The sequence below is a fragment of the Hyaena hyaena genome, unplaced genomic scaffold, assembly GCF_003009895.1.
Source record: "Hyaena hyaena isolate Hyena2069 unplaced genomic scaffold, ASM300989v1 scaffold_827, whole genome shotgun sequence".
NCBI classification, from domain to species: Eukaryota; Metazoa; Chordata; class Mammalia; order Carnivora; family Hyaenidae; genus Hyaena; species Hyaena hyaena.
The window spans coordinates 397431-424706 of NW_024081458.1; the positions used below are offsets into that span (position 1 = coordinate 397431).

General features: G+C 38.5%; 1 protein-coding gene across 2 annotated transcripts in view; it reads left to right on the forward strand.

The window, feature by feature from the left end:
• BZW2 (basic leucine zipper and W2 domains 2) overlaps nucleotides 1-25498 on the forward strand; it is a 67675-nt gene extending 42177 nt beyond the window's left edge. For both annotated transcript variants that reach the window (XM_039219686.1, XM_039219685.1), the window contains exons 6-12: nucleotides 1142-1277; nucleotides 6349-6458; nucleotides 11861-12031; nucleotides 13908-14054; nucleotides 15119-15257; nucleotides 22605-22727; nucleotides 25043-25498. In XM_039219686.1, coding sequence (XP_039075617.1) covers nucleotides 1142-1277; nucleotides 6349-6458; nucleotides 11861-12031; nucleotides 13908-14054; nucleotides 15119-15257; nucleotides 22605-22727; nucleotides 25043-25071 — 855 coding nt within the window. In that variant the 3' untranslated portion in view covers nucleotides 25072-25498. The remainder of the gene's footprint in view (nucleotides 1-1141; nucleotides 1278-6348; nucleotides 6459-11860; nucleotides 12032-13907; nucleotides 14055-15118; nucleotides 15258-22604; nucleotides 22728-25042) is intronic.
• Nucleotides 25499-27276: the final 1778 nt, after the last annotated feature.

Below are 27276 nucleotides of genomic sequence, written 5' to 3' on the forward strand. Positions count from 1 at the left end.
GATGGGGGAACAAAATCCAGCTCAGGGGGTTTGCCTGAATCTCCATTGTGTAAAGATTAGATTCACTGCTCCTGAAAAGCTGGTCATGGCTTCTGAAACAGAATTTTAGTTTGGGCTTTTCAAGCCTTGCTTTTACTTCTTCTCTTCCATTCACGACCCCATTCACTCCAATCCTTACAATAAGCATACAGTGAACTCTTATTGTTTGGTTTTTAACATTTCTTTTTTTTTTTTTTTCCTTTTGTTGTCTCCATTTTATTTTATTTTATTTTTTTACAAATATTTTATTGTCAAATTGGTTTCCACATAACACCCAGTGCTCATCCCCATGAGTGCCCTCCTCCATGCCCATCCCTCCTCCCCCCCACATCCATCAGTCCTCAGTTTTTGTCAGCATCAAGAGTCTCTCATGGTTTGCCTCTCTCCCTTTCCCCCACCATTTCCCCCCTTCTTCTCCCCCTTGTTCCTCTGTCAAGTTCCTCCTAATCCTCCTATACGTGCAAACACATGATATTTGTCCTTCTCTGCCTTGAATATCGTTATTTTAAAATGAAAAAGAGCAGCAAGAACTTAGACAACCCCTTTGTCATACAACAGTCTTGTTTTAAAGAATATTATATGCTCTGAACTCAGAAAAATATATGCTAATGTCAAAGCTTATCAGCTTTTCCCATTTTTTTATGTGCGATATGATGGAACAAACCCAAAGAAAATGGGTAGATGTAGTAGGAGGACAAGGGCACCCCCCAAAAATGAAAAATGTGAAGGACAATAATATATTTCAGTAAATGTTCTGCCCGTTACGTAAAACTTACCCTTTCTCCTGTACAAAGTCAAGTGTAAATTTTTTATGTAACCTATTCACTATTCACACCGTTATCCAAATGTCTCTTTTTGTTCCCGTGGATGTTATCTATAGCTATGTGTAAGTGAACTTGGAAGCAAGGAACTGTGCCTTAGAAAGTCACTTTCCTTAGCATCCAGTTTCTAAGCGAACACACATACGTGTTTCTAATGGGTCATAATTATGGTGTGCATGTGACCGACTCATCTGCCATTCGGCCATGCGCATACATTGTCTGTTATTTTCCTACCTTAGTCCTTTGCTATATAGACATGGTTTCTTTTGTTTGACCCACAGCTTCTCCTCTTCCTTAAAGCCTTTTCCGAAACAGAGCAGACAAAGTTGGCAATGCTGTCCGGGATCCTGCTGGGCAACGGCACCCTTCCTGCCACCATCCTCACCAGTCTGTTCACCGACAGCTTAGTCAAAGAAGGTAACACTCTCGTGTTTTCTTACCTGTCAGGTGTAAAAAGAAAAGTAAAGCCACAGATGATTAGAAAAATACCAGCACCTCTTAGTGTCCTCTACTACCCGCCATATAAGAGAATGTGTGTGTGCCTTTAAACAATACAAATTATACATATTTTGTCTCTTTGTTTTTAATTTTTTTAATTTATTTTTGAGAGTCAGAGAGAGACAGCGCTAGCAGGGGAGGGTCAGAGGGAGAGAGGGAGACACAGAATCCAAAGCAGGCTCCAGGCTCTGAGCTAGCTTTCAGCACAGAACCCGATGCTGGGCTCCTACTCACAAACTGCAAGATCATGACCTGAGCCGAAGTCGGACACTTAACCGATTGAGCCACCCAGGTGACCCCAAATTATACACGTTTATTGGAGGAAACTGGAAGAAAAAATATACACACTTGTACAAAGACAAAAACTAATAATGAACTGAGCTTTAGGATGTAACGCTAAATGCCTAGATGAAATACCCTGGAGTTGATGTCATCCAAACCATTCCTCTCAGTGTAGTTGCTGCTGGCATATTTTGTTGGGAAAATGCTTCATTGTACTTTATGGGACATTTAAACTGCTAGGCTGTAGCACCCACTTCTATTGAGTATAATGAAAAAAGACCCCTTCATGTTCCCAAATGCCTCCCCCACTGCCCCAACAGACTGTTACTTCCCTGGTTAGGACCATTCTTCCAAACCATTACCTCTCAAAATCTTGTGCTCAGATGTTCATTTTGATCCCATTTTTAAGATACTCATTTTCTCAGTTTTAGAAAGAAGTCCAGATGGTAGCATCGAAGGCTTGCTTTAATTTTCAGGCAGTAAGAGTTTGATAGGCATATATACAATCACTTGGTTATGGAATAAAACAAAAGTGGGCTCTTGGAGGAGGATAATGATATTCGAGTTATAATGCAACACAAAACAAAGAGTTATTTTTTCCTTAAAAATAAAAGAGCTTTTGTGAAAACATCTGTTTCTTCTTAGAACTTAGTTTCTCTCCTACAAATGTTGAAGTCCCAGCTTCGTTCATGCCTACAGTGAAAAGGATTGTAGTTTTCATATAGCTAAGAAAAGAATAGTAAATTGAAAGTGGAGTGATCTTATTTAGAGATTTTCTATAGTTTTGGGCTTAACATAGCTCAGATTTATGACCGTTTAGATTCTGTAATTGTCATTAGTATGTTGTTCATATTACGGCATTTTAAGGTGTTTTCCCAAAGAGTACTTGTGATACTCGACATCTCATTTGTGATGTGAGCCATTTTACACTCAGGAAAAAAAAGACAAAATGTAAACAGTAATGTTAATTATATTAGATTTTCCTAGTCTGCATAACAGAAAATAATTATCTTTCTGGTTGTATTAAAATCCTAAGTGATGTCTACAAATTCCTCAAAATTAATTTGATGGACATCGATGAAGCAAACATAAAATATTAACAGTTATAAAATTTAGGTAGTGGGTATAAGTAAGTAACAGTGTTTACAGTTCAGTTTGTTCAGGGTTTCTTTGTGTGTGTGTGTGTATTTGAAAATGTTTATATTGAAATTTGGGGAAAGGGAGAGAAGAAAAATACATGTGCTATGGAAGCAACATAGTGCTTGTGTCATATGGTTTTTTTTCTTAAACTCCACCACCCTTAGAAACTAGAGGTTTAAACTTTTGCTTCCTAAATAGGAACATATTAATAAATTACAACTTTTTTTTCAACCTCACACCCAACAGATAGTTAAGGAGGATAGTATCATCTCACTCAGGAAAATGTTGAGTACAGAGAAAGTTCCCAAATTTTCCACCAAACACTTCTTTTTAATACAAAGTGATAGGTTTAAGTGAGGATTTAGACTCTTAGTTTAAAACATTACATTATTTCTCTTAAAATGCAAATTGTACTAACTTTTAATTTTTCATTTGAGTTAATTATACAGATTTCTGTTAAATTGTACATTTACTTCATGAACCGACAGTGTTAAAAAATTCATGCCAACAAATATAAAATTCTCTAATTTATAATACCTATTTTATTGTCCTACCCATAGTGGGGGTTTTTGAGTTTTTTGGGGTTTTTGTCAGTTTTTTTGACCTGCTTATTCAAGTGAAGAAAATTGGGCAAAGCTGGTGTTTGTATAAATAATATATTGATTGAATGCTTTTACTGTCAACTAACTAGAAGACAAGATTCAAATTGCAGTGTGGATAGCAACATGCAGAAGAATGAAACTAGATCATTTTCTCACACCATGCACAAAAATAAACTCAAAATGGATAAAGGACCTGAACGTGAGACAGGAAACTATCAACACCCTAGAGGAGAAAGCAGGAAACAACCTCCTTGACCTCCACCGCAGCAACTTCTTACTTGACACATCCCCAAAAGCAAGGGAATCAAGAGCAAAAATAAACTGTTGGGACCTCATCAAGATTAAAAGCTTCTGCACAGCCAAGGAAACAACCCAGAAAATTAATAGGCAACCAACGGAATGGGAAAAGATAGTTGCAAATGACATATCAGATAAAGGGTTAATATCCAGAATCTATAAGGAACTCACCAAACTACACGCCCGAAAAACAAACAACCCAGTGAAGAAATGGGCAGAAGACATGAACAGACACTTCTCCAAAGAGGACATCCAGATGGCCAACAGACACATGAAACGATGCTCAGCATCCCTCCTCATCAGGGAAATACAAATCAAAACCACACTGAGATACCACCTCACGCCAGTCAGAGTGGCTAAAATGAGCAAATCAGAGAACTCTAGATGCTGGCGAGGATGTGGAGAAACGGGCACCCTCCTACACTGTTGGTGGGAATGTAAACTGGTACAGCCCCTCTGGAAAACAGTGTGGAGGTTCCTCAGGAAACTAACAATAGAACTCCCCTATGACCCAGCAATAGCACTGCTAGGAATTTACCCAAGGGATACAGAAATGCTGAGGCATAGGAGCACATGTACCCCAATGTTCATAGCAGCACTCTCCACAATAGCTAAAACATGGAAAGAGCCTAAGTGTCCATCAACAGATGAATGGATCAAGAAGATGTGGTTTATCTATACCATGGAATACTACATGGCAATGAGAAACAATGAAATCTGGCCATGTGTAGCAACATGGATGGACCTTGAGGGTGTTATGCTGAGCGAAATAAGTCAGGCAGAGAAGGACAAATACCATATGTTTGCACGTATAGGAGGATTAGGAGGAACTTGACGGAGGACCAAGGGGGAGAAGAAGGGGGGAAATGGTGGGGGAAAGGGAGAGAGGCAAACCATGAGAGACTCTTGAATGCTGACAAAAACTGAGGACTGATGGATGTGGGGGGGAGGGGGGATGGGCATGGAGGAGGGCACTTGTGGGGATGAGCACTGGGTGTTATGTAGAAACTAATTTGACAATAAACTATTTGTAAAAAAAAAAAAAAAAAAAAAAAGATTCAAATTGCAGTGTAAGAAGATTTTTTTCCATATAAGAGCATTTATTTCTATGTCCAAAAGATATAAAAGTAGCGTAGACTTCAGAGTCAACGTCATTCACGTCTTGCATATTTTCTCCCATTATTTCTCACTACCAATCATAGCATCAACTTTATTCCAGGAATGGTTTCCCTGGTCATTAGAAGATGTCTGCTGGTACAGTTATAGGGCAGGCTTTCTTGTTTAGAATCAGTGGAAGAGTATTTTTTAACATAAGATAATCATGCCTTCTGCTGATTGGCCACCATAAGCCACATGACTAGTTTGGCCCAGTAGCCGTTGTCAGGGAGGTGCCCTGGGCAGATGGGCTTAAGGCGAGAACTCTAAGCTAATCATGTTAGAAGGAGATGTCGCCAGGACTTAGACTCCAAGTCACCTGGCCTATACAAAATGGGAATTCTCTTAGGAAAGAAAAATGGAGGTAGAGGCTGCAACAGTAAAGCCTTTGTTTAAAACAAAATCAGTTTAATATTTCGACTGCATTTTAACTTGGAAATTTAAGAAATGTAACATTAACTTGGAAATTTGTAGTGTTCACAGAATCTATAATAGCTATCTAATTATTTACATTTGGAAATGAATCCTAATGTCAATATGGATATGTAATTGAGTGCTTTTCTGATCTTTTAGTAATCCCTTTTAAAATATCCAGAAAAGAGTTCAGTTTGAAACAGTATCAGTATTTTTATAGCTTCACTCATCAGTTTTTTAAATGCTTTTTACAAAAAGTAAAATTATAAAGTAAATAATGCATGTTTATCTATAGCTTTCTATCTGTCGTTATTAATGCATTTTGCCTGGTATCATTTATCAGCAAATTAATTAACATGTTGCCATTTCATTTTTGTGTCTCAAGATTTAGTTGTTGTACCTCAGGATCTCTGTTACAAATATGAAATACTGGTGGGGTGCCTCGGTGGCTTAGTCGGTTAAGCGTCCGACTTTCGCTTAGGTCATGATCTCGCGGTTCGTGGGTTCGAGCCCTGCGTTGGGCTCTGTGCTGACTGCCAGCTCAGAGCCTAGAGCCTGTTTCAGTATGTGACTCCCTCTCTCTCTGACCATCCCCTGCTCATGCTGTCTCTCTCTCTCTCTCTATCCTAGAAATAAATAAAACAAAACAAAACAAAAGAATAAAGAATGGTGAAAAGCCACAGATGACATTTAAAAAAAACAAAAACAAAAACAAAAAAACATATGAAATACTGGTGAACCACAGGGTGAATGAGAGGCAAAAAAAAAAAAAAATATATATATATATATAGAAAATATTGGGCTTTCAATCTCTTTTGGACCAAGGTAAAAGTAAATAGTTACAATTACTCCAGGTTGGAATTAGGCAGTCCTGCTTTGAAAGATATTTAAACTGTTTTTTCCTTTTCTTTTGGGTAATAGAAACAGAGCTGTGCCTAGAGATCTATCCATTTTTCCTCTGTACCAAATCACGTCTTTGAGCAGTGGACTCATTTCAGGAAACCTAGTGAGCAGCTTGACCCTGTCCGTCAATCACTGGCAGTTTTGCTTATTAAAAGAATGAAACTCTCACTGTTGCCTTTTTCTGTTTCTTTCAACAGGCATTGCAGCCTCATTTGCGGTCAAGCTTTTCAAAGCATGGATGGCAGAAAAAGATGCCAACTCTGTTACCTCCTCTTTGAGAAAAGCCAACTTAGATAAGAGGCTGCTTGTAAGTGTCATCTGGACAAGGGCTTGATGTTTCCGTTGTGGCTTTGGCGATGCATGAGAAAAATGCTTGGGTCTGTTCAATCACAGCACGGTCCCTATTATTTCTGTATAACTGGCAGAGGGAAATTAATTCCGTGTCAACAGTTAATCATACAAATGAATGGAATCAGAAAATTAAAGAGTCATAGGGACCATTGTGACTTTCAGATCTGGAAGTTTGTTGAGATTATGTTAACATTAATCAGAATTATCACTTTTTTAAATAACTAGTAAGTATACAAATTTAAAGTTGTTAAATGATAAAGTCCCATCAGTCTCACCTAATTTTTTTTTTAATTTTTTTTTTAATGTTTTTTTAATTTATTTCTAGGAGAGAGAGAGACAGCATGAGCAGGGGAGGGTCAGAGAGAGAGGGAGTCACAGATTGAAACAGGCTCCAGGCTCTGAGCCAGCAGTCAGCACAGAGCCCAATGCGGGGCTCGAACCCATGAACCGCGAGATCATGACCTAAGCGAAAGTCGGACACTTAACCGACTAAGCCACCCAGGCGCCCCATGTCTCACCTAATTAAATATACGCGATGGGTTAGTTTGGAGATGGATGACACTAATCTCACATACTTATTAATGTGTTAACAGAATAAGAGTTTAAACAGGATTCCTTGTCTATACCAAGATACCTTGGGAATTACTTAGCTATTTACGAAAGCAAACAAATTTATTATGGTTGATTTGAAGCTCCCACTATCATAATTGCTTGATTATATTTTTTACTTCTCTCTCTTTGTGGTTTTCAAAAAACTTAAGAGAAATATTCCATTCTTAATATTTCTATCCACTCCCTACAATTTCTTTCTGCTAGAAGTCACATGTATGCAGAAGACAGAATTCTTATAGTCTAGGACAGAGTCTAAAACTGAAAGACACCCTTGCCATCTTCTCTTCTCCTGGCCTCTCCTCAGTTTTTCACTTCCACTGGGTTCCAGTGTGCTAGCACATCTGTCGGTCTATGGGATAATTGTAAAAATGGGCTCTTTCCCTTGGAAAATCCAAGAATAATTTTAACTGTCAATGCTTTTATTCCCAATCACTTAAAATTCCTTTGTCTCTCGAAGTTTACCTTAAAATAGCCCTTTTGTGTATTTCAAGCCTTTAGAATATGATAAAGACAAACAATATAGAATCTAGTTAATTTCTGCCGCTGGTAATAATTTTCAGTTAGCCTATAGTTCTGTCCCAGGCATGCTCCAAGAAGCTGTGGAGCCAAGAGAGAACAGGATAGAAAAGTTCCCTGCCTCATACAGCCTACTTTCTCATGGACTTAGGGTACATCCTTATATAAAAGATTAGTGAATAGGTTGCCAAGCAGTGTGGAATTTTGTATGAAGGCAACATATTCTTGCACTTGAGTCTGTGGATTAACTGTATCTGGGCTATGTCCGTCTGTGGTCTGTACACCTTTTCATTCTGGGACCTAGCCTGAAGGAACACCTCCCGTGCAAGCCATTCTGTTTTCGTTGTAAAGGACGGGAATACAGGAGACTGAAGTAAACCCCTCCAGTGCAGTAGACACTTACCTCCTACTGGCCAAAAGTCATAGTGAAGCCTGGCACTGGGGTAGGAAACTTCATTCTGTCACAGCTTACTGCTCCCCCGCTGCGGACAGATATAGCAAGGAGGGGCTTTAATACTCATTTAAAGGAGAGGGGGCAAAGGATTTAGTCTGGTATAGTTTGCCATAAAAGGCTCCGGTTGGGGGGCGCCTGGGTGGCTTAGTCGGTTAAGTGTCCGACTTTCGCTTGGGTCATGATCTCGCGGTTCGTGGGTTCGAGCCCCACGTCGGGCTCTGTGCTGACTGCCAGCTCAGCCTGGAGCCTGTTTCAGAGTCTGCGTCTCCCTCTCTCTCTGGCCCTCCCCTGCTCACGCTGGCTCTCTCTCTCTCCTAGAAATAAATTTTAAAAAAAAAAGGCTCGGGTTGGTTGGTTGGTTTTTAAGTTTATTTATTTATTTATTTTGAAAGGGGTGGGGGGAAGCAGGGGAGCGGCAGAGAAGATCTGAAGTGGGCTCTGTGCTGACAGCAGAGAGCGTGATGTGGGGCCCAAACTCAGAAACAGTGAGATCATGACCTGAGTCAAAGTCGGACATTTAACCAACTGAGCCACCCCAGCGCCCAAGACTCAATTACTTCATAAAGCATGCTTCCTCAAAGATGCCCATAGGCAGAGCTTGGTTAACTTGATTAGGTTACTTCATAGATTAGTTTTTTCAGTGTCTTTCCTTTTTGAAGAATACATCATTTAACTGTTCCTACTTGGTTTCTATGTCTGCTTATATTTGAGGTACAAGAAACACAGGTAGAAGTTTCTAGCAGAAACACTGTAAGTAAGCCCCGTGAGGACAGGGTAATCCTCTGTGGACCCTGCCTGCCTGACACTTACTGAGTAAATAAATGAGAAACTAAGAGTCAGTTTCACCATCAAGGAGGAAATTTTGTTTTTGTTTTTGTTTTCAATATATATATTTTTTAACTTTTATTTATTTTTTAAGAGACGAAGGAAGATAGAGCAGGAGCGGGGGAGGGGCGGGGGGGGTGGGATACAGAATCTGAGGCAGGCTCCAGGCTCTGAGCTGTCAGCACGGAACCCTAACATGGGAATCAAACCCAGGAACCGTTAGATCATGACCTGAGCCAAAGTCTGATGCTTAACTGACTGAGCCACCCAGGGGCCCCGAAATTTTGTTTTTTTAACACGTACAACAAAATTCTCCTTGGCTGTACTAGTACATTTTAGCAGGGGGGCAGCATATCTTAAAGTTGAGCAGTTACCCATTTCTGTAATACAGAAGCAAGAAAAACTTAACAACTCTGAAAAGAGGGGATGGGAAGCAACAGACTAAATCAACCATTGAAATGTACGGTTTAATGTTTTAAAAAAGGTGCTATGAGGAAATAATTAAGTAGGAAAGCTCTAAGGAATATGAGAGTAGGAGAAAGTTTACAGTGGCAGAGGAAGATCTCTCTGATAAGGTGACTTTTTTTTAACTGTCTTATTTATTTTTGAGGGAGCACAAGCTGGGGAGGATCAGAAGATCTGAAGTGGGCTCTGCCCTGCCCGCAGCAACCCCAACACAGGGTTTGAATTCATAAACCATGAGAATATGACCTGAGCCAAAGCTGGACCCTTAACTGACTGAGCCACCTGGATACCCCAAGGTGACTTTTGTGTAAAGACTTGAAGGAGGTGAGGAGTGAGCTGTCTAGATGCCTCCAGAAGAATTATCCAGACAAAGTGAACAGAATCCAGAGGCTTTGGGGCATGCCATGTTAGGGACAGAAGTATGGAGTATTTGGTAAAAACAAAAGTATAGATCAGCTCAGAGGCATAGCAGGTCCAGTATCTTCCAGGAACTTTGGCTTTTATTCTGAGTAAGATGGAAAGCTTTGGGGAAATTCTCAGCAGAATTGTACATAATGTGTTTAGAGTCTGAACAGGATCACTCTGGCTTTGCTTTGGAAGTGGATTCAGAAGCAAGAGCCAGAAGCAGGGAGACCTTAATCTAGGGATGAGGTGATGGAGATTTGTGCCTGGGTAGGGTTTTTCTTACAAATGCAAACTGTGCTCCAAGCCAGTAAATATCATGGTAGGATTTAGACTAACTTTATTTCAGCTTAATCTGCATAATAACCTTCGATGTCTTAAATGTGTCATTTTTAAGGGCTTTGAATATAGTTCATAAATAAACCACCAGTAATATGTTTGATGATATATTCCTCTGAACATAACTTTAGATCAAACTTTGCAGTCACATTCTTCCTAGATTGAATACTGAATGCTGGCATGGAGTAACGGAATAATTATCAGCTATGGTCATACTCAGCTACGTCCTTAAATATACCTGGCTACGTATTTTGCGTCCAACCGCTTAGCCTTGTTGAGACAATTTATCCTCTATAAGAATTTTCACTTTATGTAATTATGAGGAAAATGGCCACTATATTTAAACTCAAAATTAAATTCATTCCCTAAATCCCAAATTCTGAAGACTTCTTGAATGCTAGAACAAATGTCAGTGACTAAATTTCAGTCTGATATGAAATGTTTGCTCTAACATGGATGTGTGTTTAATAGCTGCTCCCACCAACTCTTCTGACATTTTGAAACTCCTAACTCAACAGGAGAAGTTATGGGTCAGTGGTATAGAGAATATTGAAATTCGAGCCATGTTATAGAAGTCTTTGGCTATGTCCCTGTACATGATGGCAAAGCTATAAGAGATTTTTCTACTGAGATTTTTACTGGATAGCCATTGACCATACGTGTGCACATCTAACCACCATAAAAATTTAGATCTACTTTTTAGACTGTAGCAGTCTGAAAAATGTGAAAGATTTGAAAAATGCCTTAATATCTTAGCTGGGTGTTGAAGTCACACAGGATTAGAACATGACTAAGTGTTACTGAGGCTCTGCCAATCTGTGTAAGGTAAAATGGAAATGAGGTAAAAATATGCAAGTAGCCATGGGTATTACTCTTTAAAAATTTCCAACAGAATTATGTAATGAACTGAAGAGTTGGGAGGGTGAGTTTAGATTAGATCTTACTGTGACTTAATTTAGAGCCACCATCATTAACAGATATCACAAAAATTCTCTTTAACTCCAAGCTAGTATTAGAATAATAGCATTTTCTCAGATTGTGAATAGCGTTTCTTGAGATAATAGTCATTACTGTTTCCTAATATTATCTCAAGTCATCTCAGCATTATTAAAACTTGACTTTTGGGGTACCTGGGTGGCTCAGTCCATTGACCATCCAGCTTTTGATTTCATCTCAGGTCATGAGACTGAGTCCTGCATCAGGCTCTACACTGAGTGTGGAGTCTGCTTAAGATTCCCCCACTCTCCTCTCTCTCTCTTTCTTTCTCTTTCTCTCTGTCCCTCTCTATCTTCCACTCTCTCCCCAACTTGCACACACTCTCTCAAATAAAAGAAATATATATATATACACATATATATATATTAGAAAAACCTGACTTTTGTCCATTAACTCATAAGTTATCGTGTTATTTGCATTTAATTTAGCAAGTTCCCTGCTGTATTCGTACATGCTATACGTTGAGTAAAGTGAAAGAAAAAGTAAATAAAGGTTCAATATGGGTGAAGCTAGTTTATGTAAGTTGATTAGCATTTTTTCCCTTTCTCTGTAAAACTGTCCAATTTAGAAGGTGCTTAGCAAATGCTCCAGAAAGATACCCAAGATTTATTCATTTGAAAATCATTTATTCTGTTCCTTCCAATGTGAGATATTCTAAATGCTATTTTAATGTGAAAATGTTGCCCTTTATTGCTTGCTGAAATGTGAATGGTTTGTTGTATAACAATCTTTTTCCTCTTGTCTTCAAGGAACTCTTCCCAGTTAACAGGCAGAGCGTGGATCATTTTGCTAAATACTTTACTGACGCGGGCCTGAAGGAGCTTTCCGACTTCCTCCGAGTCCAGCAGTCCCTGGGCACCAGGAAGGAGCTACAGAAGGAGCTCCAGGAGCGTCTTTCTCAGGAATGCCCAATCAAGGAGGTGGGTGCCTGGTGCCAATCACTGGGAACGCACGAATGAGAGGATTAACACCGAGGAGCATGAGCTTGACCTTCCTTGAAGGAGACCCACGTTTGTTTACTGCCGTGAACTTAATGTACTTGTTCACACCGTTTAAACTAGCCCAACTGCAAAGTATTGATGCAGAATCCTCTAGCATGTTCCAGAAATTAATGGTTATTTCCACACAAGCGATTTATTTTATCACACTACTGTGATTAGCAACATATTTTCATCTTTCAAATAATTTGCCATCTACTGTCAGTATATACACCATTATATATACGGTGGTTTTTCCATCTTACCACATAATATAATATGATTAAGTATATGGTTAGTGTTTAAAATCAACACTGGGTATTTCATGCATCACTGGGTATGAATATTTAGGGTCTCTTATTTTTAATTTAAATAAAAAATTTTGATGGTTTTTGAATTCATATCATGGGTGGGGGGGGAAACAGTTGAACCAATGGCTTGTTTGATCACACTCACAATAGCTGCAGAGCCCTATAATATAAATGCTACATTTTTTTAATAACAATAGTTCATGCAGCTATCGCTGTATCTTTTAAGTTTTTTTAAAATTCCTGCCTGAACAAAACTTCCCATTTGAACTTTAATAAGTTTTACATGATAAACCAAAACTTAAGTTCTTTTTTTTTCTTTTATTTTTTTTTTTTTGCCATTTACTTCCGAGTCCCAAACTCTTAGCACTCTGTGCTGTGAGCCCCACATGGGACCTCACATGACTTAAGACTAGAGAATCCCAGACCGGTGCTTTCCAGCAGATGGAGGTGTTGGATCAAAAAATATTTCTAAGTCTCATGTCAGTAAGGTCAGCAATATATTTAGTAACATTTCTCCAGGCAAGAACTTGAACATGATTTTCCATGGAGGAAAAAAACAAAACACAAAAAACACAGTGATGCTTCTAGATGCAGAGATGTCCCCTGTCTTTGCATTTTTCTTCAGCCAGCTCAGGCTCTGGAACTTCCCAATTCTTTCGGTTTTCTTAACCTATTCCTGACATGTCTGCAACCCAGGCCCACAGGAAAGAAAAGAATATATTTTCACTAAACAGGGGCAGTGAGGAAAGGGATAGTTGTGCTGTTTACAAAGTCGCAGTACATTTGAGATATAGATTATGGTGTTGTATCACTTTTGAGACCCTAACCTCAATTTGTGATTATATTTCAAAAGAAAAAGGGTTTTTCCTAACAAGTATGATATAAAATATGTTAGGCTATGCAGACCTTTTATTCCATACCACCAGATTTGATGATATATTTATATATCGAACACAATTTTAAGAGAAAAGTAACCTGTCAGGTGTTGCTGCAGTACTATGTATCATATAAAAGATTGTTTTTGCACCTTACAGTTATTTTCTTGGCACGTGAGGGTTAAAGATAATAATTAAGAATGAATTGTGATACATGGGCCTGTACAAACCCAACACATTATTCATGAGAAGCTTAAAGTTGAGAGTTGGAAGTAAAGACTCACCGCTCTGTTGCCTTTTTTCAACCCCATAGAGTCAAACCCCCTTAGGTCATCTGCTCTGCTGGACCCAAAGGGGTTGCTGCACATAAAAGAATAACTCTTAAGAAACAAAGATTCCCTCTCACTTCCTATTCCAGTAGCTCCTGGCCAGAGCTAAGCCTATTAATTTTTGGACTAAAAATAAATCTGCTTTGAGAACAAATCAGTGTGTTTTTCTTCCCTCTTGCAATCTGAGAATATGTACCAGGAAGGGAGGGACCGAGCACCCAAAACCTTTTACTCACCAGGCACAGTGACAGCGAAACTCCCATCTGCCTATTAACTCTCTGACCCCTTTTTCCTTGAAATGTAGGTGGTGCTCTATGTCAAAGAAGAGATGAAGAGGAATGATCTTCCGGAAACAGCCGTGATTGGACTTCTGTGGACCTGTATAATGAATGCGGTGGAATGGAACAAGAAGGAAGAACTCGTTGCAGAGCAGGCCCTTAAGCACCTGAAGGTACGGGGTCAACAGGGCACAGTCTTGGCTGTAGACCAGTTGCGGCTCTTAACCATACAACACGTGGGTTCTACCTGCCATTCACCCAGATTTAGGCCAAAGGTGTATTTCCCATCTAAGTAAATTCTTAACTGAACACATCAGAAAATACACAGAATAATCTTATATTCAGTATTTAAAGTTAAAGAGAAATACGGTCTAACTCTATTGGTTTCCTTTCTAGATGACAAAAATTCTTGGTAATATTTTCATTTAAACTGTAAATTGGTATTAGAGTTTGAAAAGTACCTAGTCCTGACACCAGTATTGCACTGTATATTAACCAAATAGAATTTAACTAACACAAAAAAATTGGAAACGTATCTGATGGGTGGAAGAAATCAACTGATTGTGTAAACAGCATGTTTTTGTGCATGGATAAATGCTTTTGCTTTTATTAATTGTCTTCTCCCTATAAAACTTTATTAAGATGAGTAAAACTCCTTCAGAGTTTACATATGAATTGAGGAGTCAAAGACTACCTAGTAGAGGGGACGCCTGTTGAAAATTAAAGATAACTCTGTTTAGAAAAGAGCAGTGAGTAAAATCTGCAGGTTAAGTTGATCAGTGAAAGCACCTTGGGGGAGATTTGTGTTGAACTGAGAAAACATTGGCTCAACATCAGTGACTAGAAGCCAAGGACAATTAGGACAAAGGGAATAATATGAACTAAACCATAAAGATGACCTATGAGGGTGTCTGGGATGTCTGGGCAAAGAGAACCCCACGCTCCCATCAGTATTAAATATGGCTGCCTCACGACCTCCCTCTGCCTCCTTTTCATGGCGCCCTTTAAACATAGTAGCATCAGTTACCTTTAATAGTGTGAGAATTTCATTTTAGTGGGTACAGTGAGAAAAATCTGACAGGATGCTAGTCTAAAAAATTAATTCTGATTGGACACAAACCCTTAAAGTGAAAGCTTCCTAAGTAAACCTTCAGATTTCTGTTGTGATTCAAGTATTGTTGGCCTTGTACCTCCCATGAAAGTTAATGGTTGGATTTACTCCCCACTTCTGTTCCAGCAATATGCTCCACTCCTGGCTGTCTTCAGTTCCCAAGGCCAGTCAGAGCTGATCCTCCTCCAGAAGGTTCAAGAATACTGCTACGACAACATCCATTTCATGAAAGCTTTTCAGAAGATCGTGGTTCTCTTTTATAAAGGTGTGTATCGATGGTGCCCATTGAGGCCCAACACAAGGGCTAAGGCAGAGGGAGACATGAGGTTCTTGCTAATAAGCTTTGCAAGTTTTAGTGAGACAGCCATATTATGGTAGAAGAGAGAAAGTGTACACGCCATATATGCATGGCCTCAATGAGAACCAGCCTGGTGAGACCCCTGGGCACATTGCCAGAAGACTACTGATAAACTGGTTATTATTTTGTAGAGGTGGGGGAGTGGGGGTGATGAAAAAGACTATAATAACAAAAAATAATTAGGTCTGTTACTGAATTGTAAGGATTAGCTCTAATAACTATAATTACCAAAGTCTGCCTGTAGTATATTGAGACCTTCTCAGATGCCGTAAAGCTGACTAAAATTATTGAAATAATGATCTTTTTACTTTGTATTTTAATTATTTGGACTAGCCATTCTCCTGTTTTTCAAGGAAATAACTATTTTTAAATTTCCCTTTACTGTCTTTTCATTATATTTGTAAGGATTAGGTTGTCATGGCAACTGCACTGCCTTTAATAAATGAAAGCTGTTGGAGTTTTAACTGATCTCAGTCTTTATACCTACATTATATAAAAAATAATTCTGGACTCTTCTTTGGTCTGAGTTCATGTAGTTTTATGAGAGAAGTGGGAAGAGCACTTAAGAAATAATACATTTTGAACATTATAAACTGTTTATTAGAAGGTATGACAATCTTAAATGGCAATTTATTATAGAAAGAAAATTAACATCAGCCAGTATTTTCCTTTTGATGTGTTCTTAAATTTGTCTATTTTTTTTTAATGTGTATTTCTTTTTATGTCTTTTATTTTGAGAGACAGAGAGCGAGCAGGGGAGAGGCAGAGAGAGGGAGACACAGAATCTGAAACAGGCTCCGGGCTCTGTGCAGTCAGCACAGAGCCCAGTGTAGGGCTCAAACCCACGGACTGTGAGATCATGACCTGAGCCAAAGTCAGACACTTAACCTACTGAGCCACCCAGGCACCCCTTTAATGTGTATTTTGAGAGAGAGAGAAGAGAGCACACAAGCTGGGGAGGGGCAGAGAAAGATAGGGACACAGATGATCCAAAGTGGGCTCTCTGCTGTCAGCAGGGCTCAGCCTCATGAACCGTGAGATCATGACTGAGCTGAAGCCTGATGCTCAACCAACTGAGCCCGGAGGCCCCTCTTAAATTTGTCTATCTTGGATAATCATTTGGGCAAATGGAATATGAAAATTTTACATTATTGATTAATGGCTATCTTATAAATGTTAGTAGCACTTCACGGAGTTTTAATTGGCCATTGAGATTCTTCAGATGGATATATCTTGCCCTCAAGTGTTTGGGTGATATTTTACTTTCTCAGCATTAGGGTATTCGGCACCATTTTTATTGTATCAGTAGAAGAAAGGGCTGACTGCCAAGTCTCATTTGAAGTAATGTGTTTTTCTCAGGCCAGATCCGTATTAGGTCCTCTTGGACATAGTCATGAGAGTCAACATCCTAAAACAAGGGTGCAAATGATCTCCAAGGCTACCCATCAGAAGCAAACCTGCAGGTCATAGACCCAGCCCACCTTGTCCAGCAGCCAAGTTGAAGCCATGCCCTTCCAGCCTGTGACCATTCTGTCCACGTGCACCATAGACTCCATTGTAAACTGTAAACAGGTGGAAAGACCTGTGAAATAGGTTTCCCATACGCTTTGTGAGTGGCCAGTATTTTCCACTATAGAGAAGCAAACTGTTTATAAACTGGTGCCTAAGCACACAATTTGCTTTCTTGTCATTTAATAGCTAACCCAATCAGTGTCTCCAACCAAATCTTTTTGTAACTGAAACATACTTGTTTGAGCTTTATCTGTAGGAGCATCTCATTTTATTATTGAAGTTATTCACCAAAAAAAGAAGAAAAAAACCCGATTTTTTTGTTGGCAGTGGCGTCTATTAAAACCCTTTTACAGATTTCTCATTTTAACCATTAATGTCAAGAATGCTTCCCCATTGGCCTCCTTTTAACAACCACTAAGGACAAAACTAGTTGCTTTACTTCCTATTGTTGGGTCCCAAATGCTAAGGAACTGGAAATTATAAATAACCAAGAAATGGTTACCAAAGAGTAAAAAGAAAAATTAACTCTTCCTTAGGCCACTGATTAACTAGATGGTCACTTTGTAAATAATCAAAAGTTAGTAAGGTCTGTGGAATGAGCAGACCCAAGGGAACACAGGAAGTTGTCAACATCAATTTTATTGTGGCCTAGTTCTTTTTGTAAATGAAATCAGGAAACTAAAATGAATACTGAAAATACATCATTGAGAAGTTAAAACTAAATGTTATTTTCTAGGTAATTTCATAATTTTCCAAAAATCATATATCTAGCCTTTTTCTGAAAGAAGTAATTATATTCTTGGAACCATGAAATCCCTGAGGAATGATTATTCCATCCCACTTATTAAGAGAGTTACAGTGTTTACCTTCTTACCTGTTTTGGATAGTGATCTTTTATTTGACCTAATCTTATCCAGCAAGCAGCTGTGCACCAGGAGACATATGTTATTTGTTTTTACAAGGATTTGGATGTCCTTGTTCTGTATTTCATATGCCTGGAAAGTCTTGATGAACAGTGTGTATGTATTAAAGCACTCTTTTCCCAGCGCTACGGTGCATATGAATCACCTGAAGAGCTTGTTAAAACAGATTCCCCTGGGATTTGGGTTTTGTTTGTTTGTTTGTTTTGTTGGGTTTTTGCTTCTGTTTTTAGGGATTTTTTTTAGTTTTTTAATGTTTCTTTTTGAGAGACAGAGAGACAGAACATGAGCCAGGGAGGTGCAGAGAGAGAGGGAGACACAGAATCTGAAGCAGGCTACAGGCTCTGAGCTGTCAGCACATAGCCCAATACACGACTTGAACCCAAGAACCATGAAATCATGACCTGAACCAAAATGGGACACTTAACTGACTGAGCCAACCCTTGGGGATTCAGGCCCACAAATTTGCATTTTAAGAAATTTCCAGCTCATGTTGTGACTATTGGTCAGGACCACTTGTCTGAAGGGTTATTAAATGCCAGAAATGACAAATTCCATCAACTCTGGTAACGTGTTCCAAGATTATACTAATCATTAATTCCATGTACACGTACATATTCAAAGACATCAAATAGTATCTTGTTTGCTTCTTTTATGTAATGATATGGATTCCTTTTATTTACTATAAGGAACACTTTGCTTTAAAGCAGGGTTTTTTTTTTATGTAAGAGAAATAATTTCTTCTTTCCCATTTAATTTTTTATATACACACACATCTTCCCTGTATTTCTAGAACTTGAGAATGACAGAAACTTAGGGATTTGATTCCCCATGTCTCTGACAAACCTAATTTTTTAAATGAATGCCATCATTGAAAGATTTTTTTAAACATAAATAACAGAAGAATAAAAGTGAATAAACTGTAAATAGGAATACTTTTCAGTAATGAAAAAAAAAGTGTTGATTTTTCATTTTGTAAAGATTCTCTTTCTGTTTTAAATCTAGATTCTTAGATTTCTGTGCAGTAGGAAAATCTAACCCTTAATCATCACTTTATTCATTTTTTTTAAAGTAATTTCTTCCCAAAGCCAAGAACCATATTCTCAGTATGTTGATCTGAGAGAAATGTAAAATTTTCAAGTACTGCCACTATCTCTTTCATGGGTTTTAGCCTTTGCAGATATTTCTTAGGTTAATTTCTGTCCCTCATGCATATTTTTCTGAAAGAAATTTCCTGTTCTCATTCTTTCAAAAAGGTGAGTGACCTTCTCACCATATTTTCAATATTCTTAAGGTAAATTATTTTTACTTACGTCCCTATGTGATGTCCCTATTAAAAAAATAATGAATTTCCTAAGTTCCAAGTCATAGTTTTTAACTTCAATATGTAAGTCATGTTCTCTAAAGCTTTGCCATTCTCAAAGCACACGTACAGTATTCTCTCTTTGATCTTCGCAAAAACCCAACATTTAAATTCTAACTCTACAAATTGAGAAATATGTAGTTGTTCTCATCAACTTAATGAAATTGTCCATCATACATTTATTGAATGCTGGAAATGAGGCCTTCCATTAAATGCTGAGAATGAGATAATGAACAGAACAGTTCATGAGTTCCTGGATTTCAGGGTGTAGAAGAAAACCAAGGATTACAGTCATCTTTTCATTTCTAAAATAAGGCTCACACAGAGGGTGATGTTGAAGGAAGGGCACACAGCATTCCACCAGATGTGGTGAATAAATTGGCCAGATAGGACAGAGAAAATTGTTTTTTATTCTGAGGGAATACTGCATGCAGTTGTAGGATGTCTGTTTTTCTTCCTGGACTTTCACTGATATTCTGTATTCCTAGGAGGATTTCTCTGGGAGAGTCCTAACAAACACTTGGTTGCTTCTCTATATTAATGAGAACTCTCCCCACTTTTCCATAGTGGAGGAAAAAAAGTCCTCTATTTTTCAATAAGCTCTTTCCTTTTTAGATTAGACTTCTCACTAAACGAAAGTCCAGTGTTTTTAAACTTTGGATGTCTGTGTTTTGCCCCCTAAGTTGCCCTGTGTGGTTGCTTTTGTCCCGTCTTTATTATTTATTCCTCCATTACTAGGGGTGCAGTCTTGCAGCAAGTATTTGTTACTAAATTAGGCTCCTCTAAGAACTCAGCTTTGCACCTGGTCTCCTTTTCTGTGAACACTACATCTGATAAGTTTTACCTAATGATTTAGTATCTGTGGTTGACAAGCATTGTAGTAGTTGCATGGCCTCTTTCAGCCTCTGTGGGACAATAAAACACATGAATGAGCTCTCCATCTTCAGAAGAAAAGCCTGAGATAAATAGTAACCTTAAAATGCAGTCTAAGTCAGCCTTCCAACAGGAGCATGGTTATCACAGTTCTTTTAAATTGGGGAGATAAAATAGCAATTCCCTACATGTTGGTCACATTTTAAATTCCATTTGTTTTATAATAATAATATTTCTGTAGTGCATGCATATAATTTATAAGCTGAAAAGCATACATATGTTGGTGGTACGTTCTTGAAACTGCCCTGCTTTTAGGGGAGCACAATCAAAACCATTTGGAAATTAAGCTGTCTAAATCACAAACATCTTTAAAATGTTCTAAAGAGAAAGAATATGAAAAAGGACATTTATTTATTTATTTATTTTAAGTTTATTTATTTATTATTGAGAGAGAGAGCACGCATGTAAGTGAGCTAGAAGCAGAGAGAGAGGGAGAGAGAATCCCAAGCAGGCTCCGCACTGTCAGCACAGAGCCCGAAGCCGGGCTCAAACCCACAAACCAGAAGGTCATGACCTGAGGTGAAATCAGGCACTTGACCGACTGAGCCACCCAGGTGCCCTAAAAAGGAGTTTTAAGATCCATGTTTGAGGGGTGCCTGGATGGCTCAGGTCATGATCTTGCAGTTGGTGAGTTCGAGCCCCACATTGGTTCTGTGCTGATAGCTCAGGACCTGGAGCCTGCTTCACATTCTGTGTCTCCCTTTCTCTGCTCTTCCCCAGCTCTCCCCTTCTCTGTTTCTCATCCTTTCCCCCCACCCTCTCTCTCTCTCTCTCTCTCTCAAAAAATAAACTTTTAAATAAATAAATAAATAAATGACATCATTTCCATGTTTGAGCTAAGAAGTGTTCTTAAAATCTGCACAAAGAAGCCTTGCATAAGAACAAGTCACTTCCTCAGGCTGTGAACCATTTGCTCCTCACTGCAGCTAACACTGGGATTTGATGGCAAATTTTTTTGTCGTTGTGAATGGAAAGCGTGAGCTGAAAGTGGAAGCTAAAAGTTAACAGTAATTCTCTAGGACAACTGATTATAATTTCTACACCGTTCTTATAAATGAGTAAATATAGACCCATTTACTCATAAATGAATAAATATACACTCAATTCTTATAAATGAGTAAATCCAGACTTTCTTCTTCCTTTACACATTGTAGTATATTTAATAATGAAAATAAATAAAACAAACTTGATATTTTCTAAAACCAGTCACGTGCATTTGTAGTCAATTCGTTCTCTTCCATTGACTCCAAGCCAGTTATTAATTCGGGGGGTGGGGGGGAGTTCAGGTTTTGGTTATAAAGACATCAGTGATTGAAAACAGTCTCATTTTTCTTGTTTTTGTAAGTTAAAATTATATTTCAACTGCAGAAACATCATTGGCATGATTTATGAGCATTTTTAGCAGATTAGGCAGGCATTGAGGACAATAATATTTTTTTATCTGCTTCCCATCTCATTTCTCACTCTGAAATCCCAAAAGACAACCCATTGGAACATTGCCAATATACATAGACTATTATTTTCATATTTCCCCTCCTATTCTTCACATTAAGTAGTCTAAATTAATGGTAACATGAGGGTCTCAAGGCACATTTGTGGAATTTAGAATTTAAGGTAATGGGTAGTTAATAGATAATTCCTTTTGCTAGAAACCTATAAGAAGTCTCTTTTTCCCTTAATGGAGTACAAGGAAAACATTACTCTTGTGTTTTAAGATATTATGCTATAGGAGATACATGACTTAGGGATAGAATAAATATAGGGGCACCTGGGTGGCTCAGTCGGCTAAGCATCTGACTCTTGATTTCAGCTCATGTCATGATCTCGTGGTTTGTAAGACTGAGCCCCAGAAGAGCTCTGCACTGACAGCATGGCGCCTGATTGAGATTATCTCTGTCTTTCTCTCTCTCTTAAAATAAATAAACTTTAAAAAAAAAAAAAAAAGAACAAAATAGGACTTTGAGTTCTGGGTGTGTTGGTCCTGTGATACACCCAGAAAGCTCATCTTCATACTTAATTGTTAATAGCATTATTACATTCTAGTTACGTGTTTTCATTTGCCATTTTTTCCCTCCTAAAAGAGTAAATCCCCTTAAAAGACCAGTCATTTGAGGTTGCTATTTAATCAAGGCGTGTTTGGAGTTGGCAGGACACGGAGTATTCTGAATCGCTGGAATTGCTGATTCATTTGCAAAATTACGAAATAACCCAGTTTCCTACCAGCAAATTAGCACTGAGAAAGACTTCCAAGTCCCAGTAGTGACTCACAGATAAGCTTGCAGTATATCATGCCTGATGGGATGCATATCATCGTCATCAGTAAAGTATTTGCTAAGCTAATTCCCAGAATACAGCACTGTGCTATATGGAAATGAGCTTGGTTCCTGTTTCAGATACAAATTTCTTTTATAACAGCACTTTTACTATTTAAAGTGACTTCTTTCTATTTAATTATAAGACATAAAGTTGCTTTTTTAAAAAAACATATATATGTAGTAACTTGGAAATGTTCACTTTAAATTGCAGCTGATGTACTGAGTGAAGAAGCAATATTGAAATGGTACAAAGAAGCACACGTTGCCAAAGGCAAAAGTGTTTTTCTTGACCAGATGAAGAAATTTGTTGAGTGGCTACAAAACGCAGAAGAAGGTATGATTACATTTAATGACTATGGTGGTCATTTAGCAAATACTTTCTCTTTATAATTTAAGGTATCTACCTCTCCCACAGATTTTTTTTTTCTTCTCTAAAACTGAAGTTCTTAAGGTATCTTTATTTTTTTTTAATATTTTATTTATTTCTGAGAGAGAGAGAGACAACGCGAGCAGGGCAGAGTCAGAGAGAGAGGGAGATACAGAATCTGAAGCAGTCTCCAGGTTCTGAGCTAGTTGTCAGCACAGAGCCCGAAGTGCGGCTCAAACCCACAAACCATGAGATCATGACCCGAGCCGAAGTGGGATGCTTAACTGACTGAGCCACCCAGGTGTCCCATCTTAGGGTATCTTCCTTATGAAGCCTCTTGCCTATAATCTTAGCCCTTTTCTGAAATCAAAGCAATGAAAAGTGCTACATGTTAAAAAACAAAAGACAACCTCTTCAGTTATCCATCCTAATGGGAGACAAAGGACAAGAAATCATCAGTTGTGAAAGGAGGAAAAAAAAGCATTTGGCTTAACTCCACATTATGGGATTATTATTAACCAGTTGACTGCTACTGAAAATGGAAGCACGAGGTAGAAGAATAATGGATGAGAGTGAATCATACTAAGCGTGAAAAGTTTATTTTGGATGACCCAGAAGGATAAAGTAATTACAGTCTCTAATTTTGCCTCCAGAAGGCAAAGTTCAACTACTGGATATTTATCCAAGGGATAGAGGTGTGCTTTTTTGAAGGGGCACATGCACCCCAAAGTTTACAGCAGCACTATCAACAATAGCCAAAGTATGGAAAGAGCCCAAATGTCCATCAACAGATGAATGGATAAAGAAGATGTATATATATACACAATGGAGTATTATTCGGCAATCAGAAAGAATGAAATCTTGCCATTTGCTTCTACCCGGGTGTAACTGGAGGGTACTGTGCTAAGCGAAATTAGTCAGAAATTGACAAATATCATATGACTTCACTCATGAGGACTTTAAGATATAAAACAGATTAACCTAAGGGAAGGGAAACAAAAATAATATAAAACCAAGGAGGGGGACAAAACATATGGGACTCTTAAATACAGAGAAAAAACAGTGTTAATGGAGGGGTTGTGGGAGAAGGGATGGGCTAAATGAGTAAGGGGCATATCTACTCCTAAAATCCTTGTTGCCCTATATGCTAACTAACTTGGATGTAAATTAAACAAAAATCTTAAATTCACCAAGTTGTGCACATTAAATATGTATAGCTTTTTGTATGTCGATTATGCGTCAATAAAGTGGTTTAAAAAATAAAATGTAGGGCTGCCTGGGTGGCTCAGTCAGTTAAGCGTCCGACTTCAGCTCAGGTCATGATCTCACAGTTGGTGGGTTCGAGCCCTCGTCAGGCTGTGTGCTGACAGCCTGGAGCCTGCTTCTTATTCTGTGTCTCCCTCTCTCTCTGCCACTCCTGCTCACACTCTGTCTCTCTCTCTCAAAAATAAACAAACATTTAAAAAAATAAAAAATAAAAAAAATAAATAAAATGTAAATAAATAAATAGAAAGGCAAAGTTCATTTAAAAGCAAAAAGGAGGGGCGCCTGGGTGGCTTAGTTGGTTAAGCGTCTGACTTTCGCTTAGGTCATGATCTCGCGGTTCGTGGGTTCGGGCCCCGCGTCGGGCTCTGTGCTGACTGCCAGCTCAGAGCCTGGAGCCTGTTTCAGTCTGTGACTCCCTCTCTCTCTCTGACCCTCCCCTGCTCACGCTGTCTCTCTCTCTCTCTCCTAGATATAAATAAAAAACATTTAAAAAAATTAAAAACAAAAAGGAGTGAATGTTTGTCTTTCCTAGTAAATGCATGACTAGGGCAAAAAAAATGCCTTTTGGGGGTTGAGGTACGTATCAGATTGGAAACTCTTTCATGACTCGGTTCAAACGAACCTCTGGAGGAGCACCTGGGTGATCCAGTCAGTTAAGTGTCTGACCTCGTCTCAGGTCATGATCTCAGGTCATGATCTATTCCAACAGCTCAGAGCCCAGAGCCTACTTCAGATTCTGTGTCTCCCTCCCTCTCTCTCTGCTCCTTGCCCACTTGCACTCTGTCTCTGTCTTTCTCAAAAATAAATAAACATTTAAACATTTTTTTCTAAATATTAAATAAATAAAGGAATCTCTGAAGGCCCCTGGCTGGCTCAGTTGGTAGAGTCTTCAACCCTCCCTCTCAGTGTTCTAAGTTTGAGCCCCACATTGGGCATAGAGTTTACTTAATAAAAATTTTTAAAAAGGAATCTCTGAATGAAAGACCTGACTTTTCTCTCTCTCTCTTCTCTCCTAGAATCTGAATCAGAAGGTGAAGAAAATTAGAAGGCTCAAGAAGCACAATAGGCTACCACACAACACTCAACTGGGAATGCTGAACCATTTGAGAAGAGAAAACTTGGCTTCAGATTTCACAAAGAAAAAAAAAATAGGATAGGCTTCCCCTGTGCCCAGGGGGAAATGGTTTTTGTTTTCGTTTTGTTTTTAAATGGAGCCCTGAGGCATCAGCTATTATACTTGGGACTCTACCTCTCACTCACTATATGCTAACTTAAAGCCATTCAACAAGGAGTCAAGTAGGTATCTGAAATTCAATACTCAACAGACTCCTCTTTTTTAGCTGTATTTTTCAGGTACTGTGTGGTGAACGCCCCACTGGTGTCTATTACAGGGCCACTTTGGTAGTTGTGTATCTGCTCGTGTATGTGATTTGACAAACCAGTTTTTTAAAATAAATGGCTTTTTAAAAATCTGGGCTTTTCAGAGCTTTAATTTCTTTAGAGGACATGACTCCTTCCACAGATGACATTTCACTCTTAGGCTCTTGTTCTCTATCCAGAATTTTGACAGGTTCATCTCTTTATCATCTATAAAAACAACTCTTTTCCTTCTACCATGATAAGTATCACATTTCAGTTGTCTTCATACTGAAATAGAAATTGACCCAAAATCTGGGGCGCCTGGGTGGCTCAGTGTGTTAAGCGTCTGACTTCAGCTCAGGTCATGATCTCACAGTGTGTGGGTTCGAGCCCCACATTGGGCTCTGTGCTGACAGCTAGTTCAGAGCCTGGAGGCTGTTTCGGATTCTGTATCTCCCTCTCTCTCTGACCCTCCCCTGCTCACACTGTCACTCTCTCTCTCTCTCTCAGAAATAAATAAAACATTTTTTAAAAAATTTAAAAAAAGAAATTGACCCAACATCCATGCACATTAGTACAAATACCAAGAAGTGATAGTATTAACAGTTATTTAGGTATGTAAATACATTGATCCACACTTCTTGTGTTTTCCTTAGGACAATTTTCTCCCTGTTTGGAGGAGAGCTAATGTACATATATAAATAAATCTTTGTTTATATCTATAACTAGGTGATTTTAGTCTTTAAAATATCTTGTTCTCTGGGGTACCTGGGTGGCTCACGTCATAATCTCACAGTTGATGGGTTCAGTCCCACTTTGGGCTCTGTGCTAACAACTCAGAGCCTGGAGCCTGCTTCTGATTCTGTGTCTTTCTCTCTGCCCCTCCCCCACTCACTCCCTGTCTCTCTGTCTCTGAAAAATGAATAAAGGTTTAAAAAGTTTATAAATAAATAAAATGTAATATCTTGTTCTCAGTAGTAGTAGTGGGAGGCATCTTAACTGTTTGGTAAGGCTCATCATTTTATGACACAGTTCTTTCTTAACTCTTAAAAACTTTAAGGACTGCACCTGTTGCTCTTCAGGTGATGGCAGTCTTCAAGACAAACATTTTATCTAAGAGTTGAAATGGAGAGGATGCATTGAAAACAGCATTCACCAAGTTAAGTATATGAAGAGCTTTATCACTGTCATGTCATCATCCTGTATAAAAAGATAGTGTTCTTGTTTCCTATTTGTCCTCAGGAATAAAAGGAAATCTTACCCCTAGGACTAGACCACATACATAAATCCGTAACATGATAGATTCCTCCCATCTTTTAAATGATCAGCCTTTGATAAATTTCTTTCTTCCCATTAGTTAGAACACTCTCAGGTTCTCTGTCCCAACAGAGAAATATCAATTTAAGTATATCTTTTTGAAAAATCTGTATGTGAGAATGTCATTTTCATGACATGAAAAATAATAATGACAGGAATGACGGGAAGTTATAGAATAAAGAGCCTTACAGCCCTTTGACGTGAATAGAATGCCCCCAATATTTCTATGTATATTCTTTCTTAAACTTCTCCTGAAAAATGCCCCTATTTTCCAATCTGCCTTTCTATTTTATAGAAGAAAGTGTTAACCCATCTATCCCATTGTGGTATACCGCTTTAAAGGGAGATAAAAACCACCTGGAACTAAACAAAGGGAAAATTCTGGAATGTGTTGTTCTTATAAGACAATCCTCTTGAGAGAAAAGTAGAAAGGAACCTGAAGGGAGAGGTGTCTGCTATTTTCTGGGCCATCGATTCATCACTCATCTCCATTTTCTATCTACCCTTCATCTATCTAAAAATTATAATTATGAAATGGTAGTCACACCCTAGAGTACACACCAGAAGTGTTTAT